The following is a 15,415-nucleotide window of genomic DNA, read 5'->3' as shown; positions in this document are numbered from 1 at the left end:
TTGCACTGCTAGGCTCTGACTGCAAAACGCACTAAGGAGAGTGGTGTATAATCTGCCCCAGTTGTGTCTATCCTGAGGAATGCCTGGCCCATGTTTTGGTAATCTCCCCTCACCTGGGGTGCCAGGTGAGGATACTTTCCTGGGAACTGATACCTATTAGGTAGAATATAAGGAATTTGGAATAGAGAATAGTCCTCACATACCAGGGTGGTGTAGTTGTTGCCTGTTTCATGACTACCTTATCTCACTAAATGTCACTTTATGCCTCAGAACCTTATACCTTCAAGGGATAGATAGCAGCAGAGGGTGTGACATCAACAGCACTATTTGAACTAATTTCCCCCCACCAGTTTCATTTTTGTACTCTTTGAGTGTACATGTAGCATTTAGTCAGGACCACAAGCCCTACACATACATAGTAGCAGTGCCTTGATAGAGACTGCTTTTTAATGCTGCTTTACTGGGTGTTCATGTTGGCATCTTACAAGTGTAAATTCAGGAAAATTAAGCAGAAGGTACTTTCAGTTAAGCTGAAGATGCTTATTCTTAGTTTATATACCTAGGTTTTCATATGTATGTAAAAATAGGCTTTTATGTCCAGTTTGATTTAAGAAAGAAAGCAGGAGTTCAAAACACTTTTTTAACTTAAATTCCTGTATGTCAGTGCAATACATAGTACCATGATCAGCAAGGCATATTGGCTTGAATGGGAAGCTGTGTGCAGTTACCTCCAGGCTCAAGCCAGATTTCTTTAGCCAGCTGAACAAACAGCTAGCTTTGGTTAGTCTTTACTTAGCCAGAGAGACAAGCTCAATGCCTGAACGGAAATACGTAGTATGTTTATTAGTCAACCCTTACATTTAAAACACCACCTTGCAAACTTGAAGCAGATCAACTACTCTTGGCGTTGCTTTCTATACCATGCGCTACTTCCTGAATCTTTATGTTCTTGATTAATTTATTTATACTTGTGTGGCATGTGGAGATTGTTGTAGGACAGTCTCAGTGTTGTCTGCATTCTCTACCAGTTTGTCCTAGGGCAGCCATGGCGCTGGACCACAAGGATCAGTTTGTAGTGGTTAATGCCTTTAAAGCCTTCAGCACACTGAATTTTATCATGGTATAGTGAGACAGTTGGTTAGCATGGAAGTGGTTATGCCAGGGAAAATGATGAACCTTTCATTGAAGTATCTGTTATCTAAAACTAACAAAACTGTAGTTCTAAATAAAGCATATCAGCCATGAGCTTTAGAGTTTGATGCCACTTGCAGTGCTATACTGGGTGTGGCTGGGATGGAGTTAGTTTTCTTCATAGCTGCCCATATGGTGCTGGGTTTTGGGTCTGCAACTGAATGGTGTTGGTGACTGGCAATTGCTGAGCAGTGATTGCATAGTGTGAAGGACGCCTCTGTTTCCCACTCTGTCTCTCCAGCAAGTGGGGTGGGCAAGAGGCTGGCAGGGGACACAGCCAGGGTAGGGGGTCCTGGTTCGCAAAAGGGGTATGTTCATGCATATCTCATGCTCGCCAATAAAAACAGGTAGAGGAAGAAGTGGTTTGGCTTCCAAGGTGGCTATTGCTCATGCCTGGGCATTGGCCTGCTTGTGGGAGGTGCTGAGTGATTTCCTGTGTGTTGCTTGTTTCCACGACCCCTGCCGCCCCTTTCCTTTACCTGTTGAACTCTCTTTATCTTAAACCTTGAGTTTTCATATTTTCTGTTCTTTCAGTTTTCTCCCCTGTCCTGGTGTCACACCTGAAGGCAGAGAGAGTAGGACCAAGAATTGTATTTAAACATTCAGTTTATTACCTATAATGTTACAATTCTGTCAAGAATATAAGCTTAAGTCTAGACCAAAATTAGCATCCTATAAGGGTTTGGAAAGGATCATATTACCTCTACAGAGTTCAGTGATAGTTTCCTTGAAGCAGCTGCTGCGAGTGAAGTTTCTGCAAACACTCTGGATCAGTGTCCGTGGGTTGCAAACGACATGAAGGCGAGGGGGTGTCTCAGGCCAGCTGAGAGGGGGTTCCATTTTCTGCTTGCTCCTGTCAGTCTTTTATAGTTCGTTCTGAACATCTGGGGTCCCAGTCGGCCCAATCTTATCAGTACGGCCACTGGTCTGAGAAACAATGGATTGCAGCGCAACCCCCACCAGTGTGTATGAATCCAGACAATTCCAGGGTCGTAGATCAGGATGTTCCCATCACGAGGAACTCATAAATCTTATTAATGCTTTTGTTTTGAGGACCACTTCTGAGTCTTGTTTTGTTTCACAGTTGGGATGTATATCCACACACCTGTGTTGGTATGTGGGAGAGGAGGGGTGACCATGGGCCAGTTTGGTCATTCTTATAGGCAAAACGAGTGGCAGAGGCATAATTGCCCATTCTCCCAGACTTATCTTTGCTGCACAGATGGGCTTTGAGATGGCTGCTGATATGGAGTGGTCACCAGGCCTTCATCTGGTTCCGTTCCACATCACTGACTCTGTAAAGCAGGAGCCCGCTTCAGCAGCTTCTTTGGGGGGCGGGGGTGTGGAGGATATGTCACCTGGTGGAGGTGAGTGGGTAGCTAAGTGGGTGCTGGCTGAGGTCAACATACTGTAAGCCCTGCTACAGTTACACCAGCAAAGTTGAGCTCCCATGGATGCATCCTGATCGGTAATTGGGGAATGCCAACCCTGTGGTAGCCATCATACTGGTAAATATGAAGTTTTGCTGACTACAGTTCAAATCAGGGTACAGTGCTTGTCAGTGCACCTGGATAAAGCAAACTTCAATGCTTTTGGAAAGCAACAAGATCTGCTGTTGGCTATTTCTCCACAGTGATGGAAGGATCTTGCACGGAGTTGGTTTGATGTGCTTAAACTTATATTACTGCTCTGTTGATTGGGTCACTTGGTCAAATGCTCCCTATTTGTCATCATTCCTTTCAGATCCTGTTGCTGGATATTTTTTGGTACTGGTACTTTTAGGTTACTGATGTTACTGATCTCCAGGCAGACGTTGTTTACTTCCTTCCACTAATTATGGTGTGTTAGCAGGAGCAAGTGTATAGTAGTGTTACCTAGCAGAGGACAGAGACCATGACTTTGCAAACATTGCTGTGATTTTTTTTTTTTATAGTCCAAGTAGTGTAGTGTACAATTGCAATAAAAAACCCTGCACAGATACAGTAATGCATGGTTTTGGTAAACGGTGGCGCAGAACTGTTCTGTTCACATAGTTTATTCGAGATCAAAGCAGTTTATTAAGAACACATAATTACTGGCAATCACTTAACTGTATCTTCAGAAGGAAGATTGGTAATATAACCAATAAAACCACAAAATGTATCGCTTTAAAAATGTTAGGCAGCGACAGTTTCTGGAAGCACTCACTGTTTCTGAACACCCTTCTTTTATCCCATAAAGTTCTAATATCTCTCTGTGACTTGCATCTCTTTCCACCTTCCCTTGGATTGAAAGCACAAGCCTTCTTTTGCACAACTTGTGTGGGAGATGGGGTTGCTCCAGCTTTATGTGAGCATTTGCTGCTCCATGTAACCTGCTGATCCCTGGTGCTGGTGAGAAGGCCCATGAGGTTGCATGCATACAGCTGAGGTGGGAGTTTCTACTTGTTGCACCCTGCACTGTCAGTCCTCAGTTGAATAAAGGCTGGGGTCCTTACAGCATCAGATGGAGAGGACGCTCTGTTTGGTGCAGATGAGGTAGTGATGTTGGCAGGGTGACTTTAGGCAGTGTCACACAGGTCTTAACTATTGCTGTTTCCACTTCAAGGTATTTTCCTCTTGTTAAAAATGTCACGCTTCTTTTATATGTCTATTGAATCTTTTTTTTTGTTTCTAAAGTGCCTTTGTGCTTCCCCAGTTAACTGTTTCTTGCAGGTGGTGATTGTATTCCTCTTCAACACCATCAGCTGGTGGTTGATGACCGTCTTCCCTTTTGACTTAATCAGTTTGGGGCAGATGCTCTCCAGATAAACTAGCCTGTGGCATGTACACACACACAGAATGCACACACACACACAAAACACACATGTGTTCTGACCGTACCAAGTATTGTTATTCAGCTCATTTATCGGGCGACAACTTTAGGACCGATCCCAGAATAAGTTCTCCTATCCTTTTACAGTCCACAAGGTCCTTGTATTGGCTCTTAAGAGACCATGCCTGTGGCATGAGGGCTTCAGAAATATCCATCCTTTTGTGTTGACATAGCCTGAAGAAGGATGTTTGCCTTCATAACTGTTGATTTTTCAGGTGGTGGGGATCTTCAGTGTTGTGATCCCTGTGCTGCTGGGCTTAGCCCACAGTTAGTGACCTATTTTTTTATACCCTTTAATTTCAGTTGCCTTCTGCAGTTATTCACTCCATTTGAACTGAAGAATCATAAAAACAATTGACAGGCAAGTAGTCTACCTAGTGATCATCATCCAAGTGTCTTATCTGCTCTGTTGTTGCACTTAGCATTTAACTGAAATGCTAAATTAGCAATTTGGTTACTGCCAAGCTGCTCTCTGCATAAATTGTAAATGTTTGTTCAGGGCTGGCCAGTTACTTTCCAGTTGTGGCACAGTAGTTCCCACACCATGGTTCTGTGGCCTCCTGTTGCATTTATTTTAACTTTTTCTTCCAGCAATGTGTAAGACAGGGGCTGTTACCTTATGAATCTTTACTCCGTGTCCTACTATCCTTTTGACTGGTGACAGTGAACTGGTCTTGGATGTGCCTTCTGTGCCCTCTAGGAGTCAGCTATTACTGTGATCTTGGTTTGCCTCTCATGCATCTGACACAACATTGCTGAGTTTCATAATCTCCCTATGTTTTCTCTTTTTTAGGTGTTTTATGACTCCCATGTGCAGGTCTACAGACGTTAATGTTAAGATATATTGTACAGTGAATGAAGTCTTTGCTGGAATGGCTTACCCAATCCAATAGATCGAAAACTTGTAGCAATTTATTCTGTATTTTAGGCTTCATTTATTTTCCTCGTTATGTATTTTCCTAGAGGAGAGCCTCTAGGAAGAAATAATCAATAACAAACGTTGCTACTAAAAATTGAAGTTTTTCCCGTCAGAAATTAACGTAGTTGTCTTGGGTAGATTAAGGGTATTATAAGACTGAAGCAAATGTATCCTCCCACTGTTTGGAGGTTTTGTTCCTTTTCCCCTGGACTAGAAACCTGTAACAGATGATCTTACCAGCCTCTCTGTAGATGGCCCAGATTTCTCATGGGTCTCTGTGAGGTGAATGTGAGGTGTCCTCACAGAGTGATTCAGGAACACTACGTAAGACAGTGGTCAGAGATACGCCTAAAACTATTCGTTAGAGAAGTCTCAGTGGGGGCGTTCTGTTGCGTGGCATAGATCTGCTGAAGAACTTTGCTGTTATTCTTATGTCCAATGGGAGTGTTTCTCCATTATCTTCCTATGCGCCGCCAGTGAAAGCCTGGCAGTTGCCTGAGTTGCTGATGATTTCTGAGGCTTGTGATCAAGGTGAGAAAGTAGCTGGTAAAGGAGTGAAGCAGGCATTCATGAGGAATAGTCTTTTTGTCTTTCAGATTCTTGTGCTGATACTGATTTTCTCAAATGTTCTTCCTAAGACAAGTGGTCTCTGTCAAATATCACTTTTTAAAGTAGTATATTGTGTTGTATTAAAGTTATAAAAACTTCTAAGGTTCTGATTACAGTCGCAAACTTAGTTTTCTTAATCCAGCTAATAATGATGATGAACTAAATTTGTACTCATCTTTATGATCTTGACGGTGACAGGAGTTGGATTTTATTTTTGGCTGAGTTGGGTGTTGCGTGTTGGCTGTGCGAGTCTTCCGTCCAGCAAGGAATAGTGACAGTTATCTAATTCAAGGACATGATTATTTTATCCCTTGGTTATTTTTCAGGAAATATCCAGTGTAAGGTTAGCAGTCTGAAATCTTAACTTGGATGCAGAAGCCTGTTTTCTCATCTAAGATTCCAGCATTGCTGTGAGTATTGCCTTAGTACTGTTGTTGGCATATTTTACAAATTTCATATATGACTTTGTTTTCCTGTTTCCATTTGTTATTCGTGTTCTTTGAAAGCAGAGAAAGTAAAAGAGTCAAGGAAGGTGGGGAACTATCCTTGAATCTTGATAATAACACCTGGAAAATTTTAACTTTGTGGCTTTTGTAGGCTAGATGTGAGTGATACTTCCAAATTCTAAATTTGAAATCAGCAGAATCTTAAAATCTAAAAAAGCCCATTAAAGAAAGTCAGTGACTTGGAAAAAAGACCTGGAGCATTTTCTTGAGAAACTTTTTAACACCCTGTACAAAGCGAGGTGCTTGTTCTGTCCTAGGTGGGTTTAGCCATACTGTGAGGACTTTTGTTATTCCTAAGACAGTCTATAGAATTGCTAGTTACTGCTCTGTCTTTTTGTAACTTAACTGTTCTGGGAATTAATTCATGCAACTTGACATTGACAGTATCAATGTCTGTGGCATCTGCCAAAGCAGTTGCTCTTCTACCTAGCAATTTAAGTTCAATGGTTCTGTTCATAAATGCATTCTAAATCACTTCTTGGTAAGTGAAATAGGTTTGAAGTGAAATATTAAGGTGTGATTTTAATTTTTTTAGCGTTTTGGGTTTTGGCTGAAGAAAAAAATCAAGAAAAGATGGATTGGAATGTAAGACCACTCCAGAATGCTGATACAAGGAACCTGCAAAGTGAAGAAACGTGTTATAGTCAGTTGTTTTCTAATGCACATGCTTTTACTCAAGCAAATGCCAGTTCCTCTAACAACGCATGCACGTATGCTGGAAATAACCAAACGGTGTATCTGCCAGCTAGCAATGTTGCTTTCCCTCTTGGAAATGCTGAAGGATTCAGAACTTCAGATCAGGCCTTACCAGGAGCCTCTGTAGGTGGTAATGAATCTTTTATCTCAAAATACTCACTTAATCGACATCCACCATCTTTCGTGCCAATAGCTCCCAAACCTCCCAATCGGACCACACGTTTGCAGGCAGAAATGACTCAGACTTGGACAAACTCTAATGGTTACGTTTATTCCCATAGTAGAAAGCTACCTCTCCTGGCTTCTCAAGTGAATGCTGGAAATAATGTGAGGAATGGAGTTCGGCAATCTCAGTACGTCACCACAAACAGTTACACTGCGCAGCCACAAATACTGCAGCATAACTCTACAAGAACTACAATGTTGTATCAAAGCAACATTCATTCCCAGAATAATTCTGTCTCTCTTGCTACATCTGGGCAACATGTCCAAACCCAAATGTATCATCCCAACAGTCAGCTTATGGTTTTCAACTCGCAAAATCAAAATACTGCAGCAAACATACAGATGTTACAATATCATCAGAGTCAGATGGGATCAGAAGCTCCTAGCAGATTTTCTGCACCATCCTTGTTGCCTGCCAGCGGTGATTCAAGAACTACAGCACAATCTTCAATAGGTGTGCCACAAGCAGTTCAAAATGTGACTGGTGGGTACACCCTTAGTCAGCAGAGCTGCCCGTCAGATCCAAAAAATACTTCTGGTTTAAACAGTGTTCAGCAGCACTGTCAGAAACGGCAGTCTGGAGAAGTCAGTCAATCAGTTGGGAATATCTGTATTTCAAGTGGAAACGTGAACGCAAATCAGCCTTTTAATGAATTATCTGTGCCATCCCCTGGCATTTCCAAAGAACTGTATAGTATTTTGCAAGAAATGGAAACTTTTTCTTCAGCAGCTGCTGCAAATCAGGTGAGTCATCATGCTTCGGTTCAAGAAAGCCAGATTAGCAGTTTAATGAGTGGGCCTGTTAATTCTGAAATGTCTTCAGCAGCGGCAGATGGAAGAACTATTACAAAGGACAAACTAGCTTGGGAAGCTGAAAGACTACTCAATATTAAAAAAAGATGTGCCCTGCTTGAAAGGGTGCATTGTTTTAAAAGAAAACTCTTAGCAGCTTCGGAACATAACAGCAGTACTCTCCTGCCTCCTCCAAGTTATCAAGATACTTTAAGTAATCGTCTTTCATGTATGCCCAACTACAATATACCACCTTCCCCATCTAAAACTTTGAGGACAGAAATTCCAATAGCTAATGCTTCACTTGAAGAAAGAAACAACATAAACATAGCCAATACGGATAACAAGGGATTAGAGGGGACTCAAAGTAATTCCCAAGTGGAGCAGGGAAGTCCTTCATCAAGTTCTGCTCCTGTTCCGTCTCAGAGCAATCTCCCAGCTCAATTAAATACTTCTGAGAGCACTCCCATCTTGGAACAAATAGATGTATATGCCTTGGACTCTTCTCAAAGAATGGGGACATCCTTGAACAATGCTTCATGTTTTAGTCAAGCGGATAGCTCTAACAAAATTGCATCAAAAAATGGGCCAATTAACCCCAAGAACTCATCATTTCTTCAGTTTGTATTGAGCAGCACAAATGCATTGAAAGAGAAGACAGCTGGTGCTACTGCTGATAAAATACTGACTAGTCTCCTATGTAGTGAAAAACCACCGGCAGATACATCTGTCTCGAGTAGAAGCTTAATAAAAGACCCTAGTGAGAAGAATGCAGAAAGTTTGAAAGGTGAGCAGGCATTTATGGTTCACACAAACTCCTCTGTGTCAGAGACAACCAAATCTGGTGAAGCTAAATTCCAGAGTGACGTAGCTCAGAAAAAACCACCGTTTACTGAAAATGCATCTTTTAAACAGAGCAATTATAGTTACTCTATGGAAGAGCTTACTGCATGCTTGGGCTTGTGGAGAAAGCATCCATCAGAATCTGCAAGTGTGCAAAACAGCCAGTCAAATGAAAACCTCACAGCAAATCAGATTTCACCTTATAGCCAAAATGCAAAAAATAGAGAACAAAATAATGTTCTGGATAGAACAGATGAAGCAATTTTGCCTGTAACATCTGCTTCTGCAGGACAAAAACTTGATACATCAAGTTGCAATGTGATAAAAAGTTCTGAACTGCAAGTTGCAGTTGTCTCTCCTTTAGTACTTTCTGAACAGAGAACACAAAGTGAGGAGGCAGACAAATATTCAATGTCCACAGGCAAAACCTATCCAGTCATAGACTCAGGAAGCACATGTAGCTTGCAAGAAGAAGGGGAAAACGGTTCAAGTGTGGTAAATACCGATAAAGGAACAACACAAGCTCTTCGGACATCACCCCATGATTGTGTTCTGGTGCAGGAGGTGGACTCACAATTGCCACAGACAGAAGTAGCTGATGGAAAGAGAATAGTTAAAATTGGTGTAAGTGCAAATGATTCATGTGATGAAAACCAAAGGAAAGTTAGTCAGTCTGCACAAGATGCCAGAGAAAATCCACAGCTTGGGTTACAAAACAAGCAAGGTGTGTTAGAGACAGGAAATACATCCACAGCGGTATTGGACGAACAGATGTTTTGTATTTCTAGCGTATGTTCGCTTGTTGAAGGTAATACCTTTTACAATCCACAAATAGCAAGCATCTTCAGGTCAGCTCCTGAGACACGTGCATTAAGTGGTACCTTATCAGAAGGAAATGCATCTGACACGAGGCAGAAGGAGCAATGGGTAGACTTGTATAAGAATGAGCTGAGTGGCAAGACTCATCAAAGTAAGAGTTTGCTGCAAGAGGTGGAAGAATCGTCAAGCGGCATGAGTAAAGCAGGTAGGATTTTGGATGGTATCACAACTAGTCATTTGGAGAAAGAAAGCAGTGGCAATCCTCTTAATATAACTTCTACCTCAGAAATGTCGTTCAATGCATCTTCCAAGCATCCTGAAAATGACTTGGAAATTCTTGCTAGTATAAATCAGGAGTTAGCTCAAAATTCACTAGATATCTCTCTCGATGTAACTGCTGAAACAAATGCTCTCACTGTTCCAAGAGACAACAGCACACAAAATTATATCTCTAGTAAAAATAGCACAGAAAAAGAGATTAATGTTTTTGAAGCAGAACCTATTAAGTGTCTAAACAGTCAGCTGTCTGAGCTAGTGAAAGAGTTTCCATATGGCATTGAAGTTGCTGATATGCTAACAAAAGAACCTGTACAATGTGATTCTGTGGCTGTGGAAAATCACCCTCAAAAAGAGACTCAAATTTGTGACAAGAAGTCTCATTTGAAGGACCCAGTAGGTCAGATAGAAATTACAGTGTTAACCTCTGCTCAGATGCAAGAACTGGTTCCTGAACATAACCAGTCTTCCTCTATTGACAGCAGTAGAGTTGCGAGTCAACAGTTAGTAAAGGCATCAGGTGAGAATGATAACCTTGAAGACAGTATCCAGTGTAGTCAGAGTCTGTCTGAGAAGACAAAAACACAAGAAACCTCCAACCCCACGGAAAAAAAAAAACCCCGTTCTCCAAGGACTTTGATAGTTAATCTGCCACAGAGCCCCTGTAAATATAGCACATCTGGTTCAGAGAAAAGTGATTATCAAATTTCAAAAGCTGAAAATACTGGCTCTGCAGAGACACAAGAAAACAACAGTAAATGTGATGCCATAATGAAGAACAACTCTCCAGTGGGAAACCTGCCAATTTCTGAAAAAATCCCAAACAGTGATAACAAAAATCAAAAAGGTATTTGCAGACACACCTCTGTAATGAATGAAAAAGCTACGCTAACAGTGCATACTGAATACAAACTGCTTACAACACAACAGGAAAAAATCGAACCGCTTAATTCCTCTGAAAACCAGGATTATGATAAAGCCAAAAGGAACAGCTGGAAGGAAGAGCCAGAAATTGTTGGAGAAGCCCCATTGTTACACAAAGAATTTCATTCTGACAAAAAAGAACTTCAGACAGTCTCAGAAGAGTTGTCAGAGAAAGCTGATCATACATATGCAAACAACATGACAAAGTCATCCAAAAAGAAAGAGAGAGTTTCAAAAATTGAGTCTCATTCAAAAGATAAAAGCCAAACAGGTTTGGTCGTGAAATCCAAAACAGACATTCACAAATTTACAGAGTCAGAAACTGTAGAAATTAAGCATACTGAAGTCAATCAAGGACAAAAAATGAAAACCTGTGAAGAGAACTCAGCTGAAGAACAGAACTGTGGGAAACAAAAGGAGATACGTGGGCAGGATGTAGAAATGAACATCAAAGAGAAAACCAAATTATCAGCAGAAATAAACCATAAAAAGCCAAATGATTATCGTGCTGATGCTATAAAGTTTCCAAATTTTGGCACTATAGATTTAAAGTCAAGAAACCACAAATACTCTCAGCATAAATCTGTAAAAGTTCATCCTTCACCGGAGCGGTCGTACAAACGGAAGAGAAAGGAAAATATGATTGGGAAAAGAGACCCTAAGAAAACAAAGGTGGAAGAGGAAAGGCAAAAACAATCTGGAGTAAAGAATTCCAAGCAGCTTTCACATAATTGCATGATAAATACTGAAAAAGCTAAAAAATTAAGTGGAGAAAATGGCTGGAAACTGAAGAGTTCATTAGCAGATCTCGCTGTTCTTAAACTACAGAGAAAAGGGGCTCAATCTTCTACCTTCTCTAAAAACTACTTTTCTAACAAAGAGAGATGTCTAGATAGTCAAAACAAAGACAAATGCTCTGAAAAAGTGTTTTCTGATAAAAACCTGCTATACTTAAATAGAAGAAATAACAGATTAAAATTGCATCTTCAAAAGGAACCGAAAAAACACTACTTGAACAGAGTTGCATTTAAACGTATGGCACAGGAACGCATATATCTGACAAAATTAGAGACGTCACCTGTCAGACCTGTCTGGCATAGGAAGACGAAAGTTTCACAAAACAGCTCAAATGTGAGAAGACACATTTCTATTTCAGAAGCTGAGAAATCTTGCAAACCAGAAGTACTTGGATTTAAGCTGTGTCCAGAGATACTGTTCAGAGACCCAGCCACTGATGAAGAAAGCTTAACTGGAAAGAATTCATTGGAAAAAGAGAAAGCCATTGTGGCAGGTATGATGCTATCTCAATTGTTAGTTTGTAAGTGAATTAATTTGCAAGTAAAAAGTATGTACTCATGTTTGAAACTGTGCTCACAAAAATACAAGCAGTGAAAATCTGGGACTCTAGAAGCTGAAGGTTGAAATAGCTTAGGTAGCTTTCTGACAGACTGTATGCGTTAAACTGTAAAAGACTACAAGAATTTTCCTTCAATTGGATATTTTGTTTGTTTCCTTAAGTTTTACCAAATAATATTAGTTTAGAGCATGGCAGTTTCAAGTAACTTTGCAAGAAGGCTTTCTAACCTACTTGTTGAAGACAGCTTGGCTTGTTCATAGAAAGCAGATTCTCTTGACATAGTTACCAAAGGTGATCTGATTTGTATTCACCGTTCACCTGGTTGTGTATGAACCTGGCTGGGTAGAGGGAGAAATCTTTTGCAGCACTGAGGAAGGGAGGGGCCTTGGGCCAGATATGTCCTGCACACAGTCTCTGTAACCTTTACTATCTTTGGTTTAAGCTGTGGTTTTTTTCCCTCTTCCAATGAAGCGTATTTGTGTCAAAGGCTATATTTGTTTTTCAGTAAACTGAAATCTTAAGTTGTATATAACTAGCCCTTGCAGTCACACCCAAAGGAAATTTTCTTTTGCAGGTGCTAGTATATGTGTTAAAACTTGATGATGAATAGAGACCCAAATTTGTGATATGGGAACCTCAAATGTTTTTAAAATTTTCTCTTTAGGTGTCAAGAGTAAAAAAGAAGATTGGTTAAAATATGATGCAGTGAAGCAGAAGATTCTGAAAGAGAACTCTACAGGTGAAATGACTTCTGATGATCTGTTCTGAAATATGATTTAAATGTGCTTTGCTTGGTTCCTTCACAGTAGCAAATCTTAATAAAGTATCCTAACTTACTCTTTACTAGCTCTGCTGCTGAAATGGAGTAGACATATGAGTTAATAAGATCTGCGGAGATTTTTGTTGCCCTAGGAATGTGTTGGAAGTTTCCTGCAGATGTGTGTGCAGTTGAGTTGGAGGTAGCAGTGGTGACAAGGTTCAAGTACAGTTTTAAACTGTAGGTAAAGACTGAGCCAGCTGTATCCCACTTCAAAATGTAGGAAGTGACGTAACAAAACATAGTGTGAGACTATAAAATCAGGAAGGGGTTTTTGTTATTTTATTTGGCTTTCACAGTAAGATGACACTGTCTGCACAAACACCATGTTCACAATACCGGGACCTGTGTGTCCTAGTAGTCTGGACAGAACTGCTTGTATGACACACAGAGGAAAAATGATGCCACTACTACATCTTTTTTTCTCTGGATTGGCAAATTACTTTTTGGATGATCTCCTGTACCTCTTAGGAGTCAACAGTTACAACAATGGTATCTCATCCTGGGATCTTGGTTGTTCCATTCTTTGTAAATCTTGGGTGAGGTTGCTCCCCACTGTGTTTGCTTCTTTGCTTTGAGTATCTTTCTAGCAATAGTCTTGTTTTCCTACTGGTCTAACAGGAAGTGAAATCATGTACTCAGCATGCTGTAACCTTGCCATCCTCTTCTTATCCCAGTGCAAGTTCTGTGCCGACGAGTTATCTGTGTTGTGGTCTTGATGCAAGCAACACATTTTGCAGTGTTTACATCTTTTATTGCTGTTGAATGTGTCCTTGGCTATTGGTGTCTGCTATTCTTTTAGCCCTTCCTCATTTCTTCTCTTACTTTCACAGCTGCACGTTTTCTTTCACACCTTTCTTAATATTCTTGGAAAATCTCTTTTATAAAGACACCCAAATGACCATTTGGTGCTTAAAGATGCATTGGCGATTGATTTAAATCTGAAATGCCTGGTGCTCTAGGAAGGAAGTTTGTGGCCTCCTTTTTAACAGTGGGTAGCTTTAAGTACCACATGCATAAGGAGAAGAGTCATTTGGGACTCTTAGGCTTTTGCTTTAATCTGCTTCTCTGTCTGTCTTTCAGCTGAGGACAGTATTCCACTTGATACAGCTATACAGATCCTGGATGGAGATGGCGAGGCTCTTCACATTCCAGTCAAAGACTCAAAAGAGATGTTTCAGACCTACAGGAAAATATATCTGGAAAAAAAGATGCAAAAGCCGTGATAGCACTCCTGTATCATCAGTCTTATTCAGTATCACTAGGAGAAAAATGCCAACACTAAAATGCTTTTTCCTTGTTTACTTCATGTTTCTGAGTAATTGTAAAAACAATAATCTTGGGGAGTGTTGGCAATTTTTTCCTCTATTTGCCTCATATTTGTGAATGATTGAGATCTTATTCTGTATTTATGGCACAAATCTGCTTTGATGCCGAATATGCCATTGTTAAATGTATTGTTTCTTTTTTGGCATATTTGAATCTCTTTTTTTTTTAAAAAAGATACAGGAGTGAGTTGAACCTTAACCAAAAAATTCAGTGATTTAACTTGTCGTAGTCTGTTTTCTTTTCTGATTCTGGAAAACTTCTACTTGCAGTGCTTTCCATTGCTGGCAGTGGAAAAATATTCCTGCTGAAAAGGGATTGCAGTGGATTCCCAAGCATTACACCTTTATTTTCGACTTATGTTAGTCTAATAGTTGAGCTTCTAAGAAGGCTTTCTGTTTTTGTAGAAACCTTTTCTTTTCTTTAACTGGGAATACAAATGTAAACCCCTCAAATCAAGCATACTGATCAGGGGATACCGTGAAGTATTTATGCTGCTACCCAGTTTTCTTACATTTCTTTTTGTGAAACTTGTACAAATTGAATTCTGAGTTCTTCTTCTGAACACAGTGCTGTAAACTGATAGTTGACTGAAGACTTCTCTGTTTTTTCTCTCTCTTTATACCTGAAAGAAAAATGTGATCATTAAATTGCAGGGAGTTTGAATTCACTCATCTGTACTATGTTGTTCACTTTAACAGACTGTAATTAGTTTCTTCATTTGTGAAGCATTAAATAGCGTTTGACTACACGTTCAGTGTAACATAGAAGTTATATTTGTTGCTGGATATCTTTTAAGTGCCTTTTCATTGTTGTTTAGAACTTTGAACCGTATTTTTTCAGAAACTTGGTACTTGATTCTTTCTATCTGTTTAAACTTTTATACTAAAAGTAAAAAACTCTTGTAGATATTTCATTGAACGATTTTTATACTTTAAATAAAATGTTGAAGGCTGCACCTTGTCTTTTATTTTAGCTTAAAAGTATGAAGTTGTTTATTACAGTTAGTTAAATAGGCACTGGAGATATTCCTGTAGATGAAAAGCAGCTTTAAAATAAGCGCCAGATCTTCCTTCTTACAAGGAAATGATCCCTTAAAACATGTACTTATACTTCAGAAACCATATCAGGAATGTTTGTCTCCTCAGCATCTTTTTTCTTCCCTTGCTTTGATTTGGAGTTGGGAATTAGTTGGCATAAATACTTCAAAAAGCCTTCAGTATTTCTCTGTTCCTAAGGTTGTGTGCTTGTAGGCATCTTGG

General features: G+C 40.0%; 2 protein-coding genes across 3 annotated transcripts in view; one reads left to right on the top strand and one right to left on the bottom strand.

Moving 5' to 3' along the window:
* Positions 1–15,415, bottom strand: part of AMN1 (antagonist of mitotic exit network 1 homolog) — a 469,636-nt gene that overhangs the window by 101,413 nt on the left and 352,808 nt on the right. The gene's annotated exons all lie outside the window — the stretch shown is intronic.
* The window catches only part of RESF1 (retroelement silencing factor 1), a 49,400-nt gene that overhangs the window by 25,981 nt on the left and 8,004 nt on the right, over positions 1–15,415 (top strand). The window contains exons 2-5 of one of the 2 annotated variants that reach the window (XM_069860051.1): positions 5,899–5,982; positions 6,614–11,944; positions 12,675–12,749; positions 13,911–15,109. In XM_069860051.1, the coding sequence (XP_069716152.1) occupies positions 6,652–11,944; positions 12,675–12,749; positions 13,911–14,053 (5,511 nt within the window). In that variant the 5' untranslated portion in view covers positions 5,899–5,982; positions 6,614–6,651 and the 3' untranslated portion in view covers positions 14,054–15,109. Of the gene's footprint in view, positions 1–5,898; positions 5,983–6,613; positions 11,945–12,674; positions 12,750–13,910; positions 15,110–15,415 lie in introns of those variants that run through there. The other variant, XM_069860058.1, reaches the window with a different exon arrangement.

This window comes from Phaenicophaeus curvirostris, chromosome 1, assembly GCF_032191515.1.
Source record: "Phaenicophaeus curvirostris isolate KB17595 chromosome 1, BPBGC_Pcur_1.0, whole genome shotgun sequence".
Classification (NCBI taxonomy): domain Eukaryota; kingdom Metazoa; phylum Chordata; class Aves; order Cuculiformes; family Cuculidae; genus Phaenicophaeus; species Phaenicophaeus curvirostris.
The sequence above is the reverse complement of the archived record's forward strand: the minus strand, read 5'-3'. Positions and strand labels throughout refer to the sequence as shown.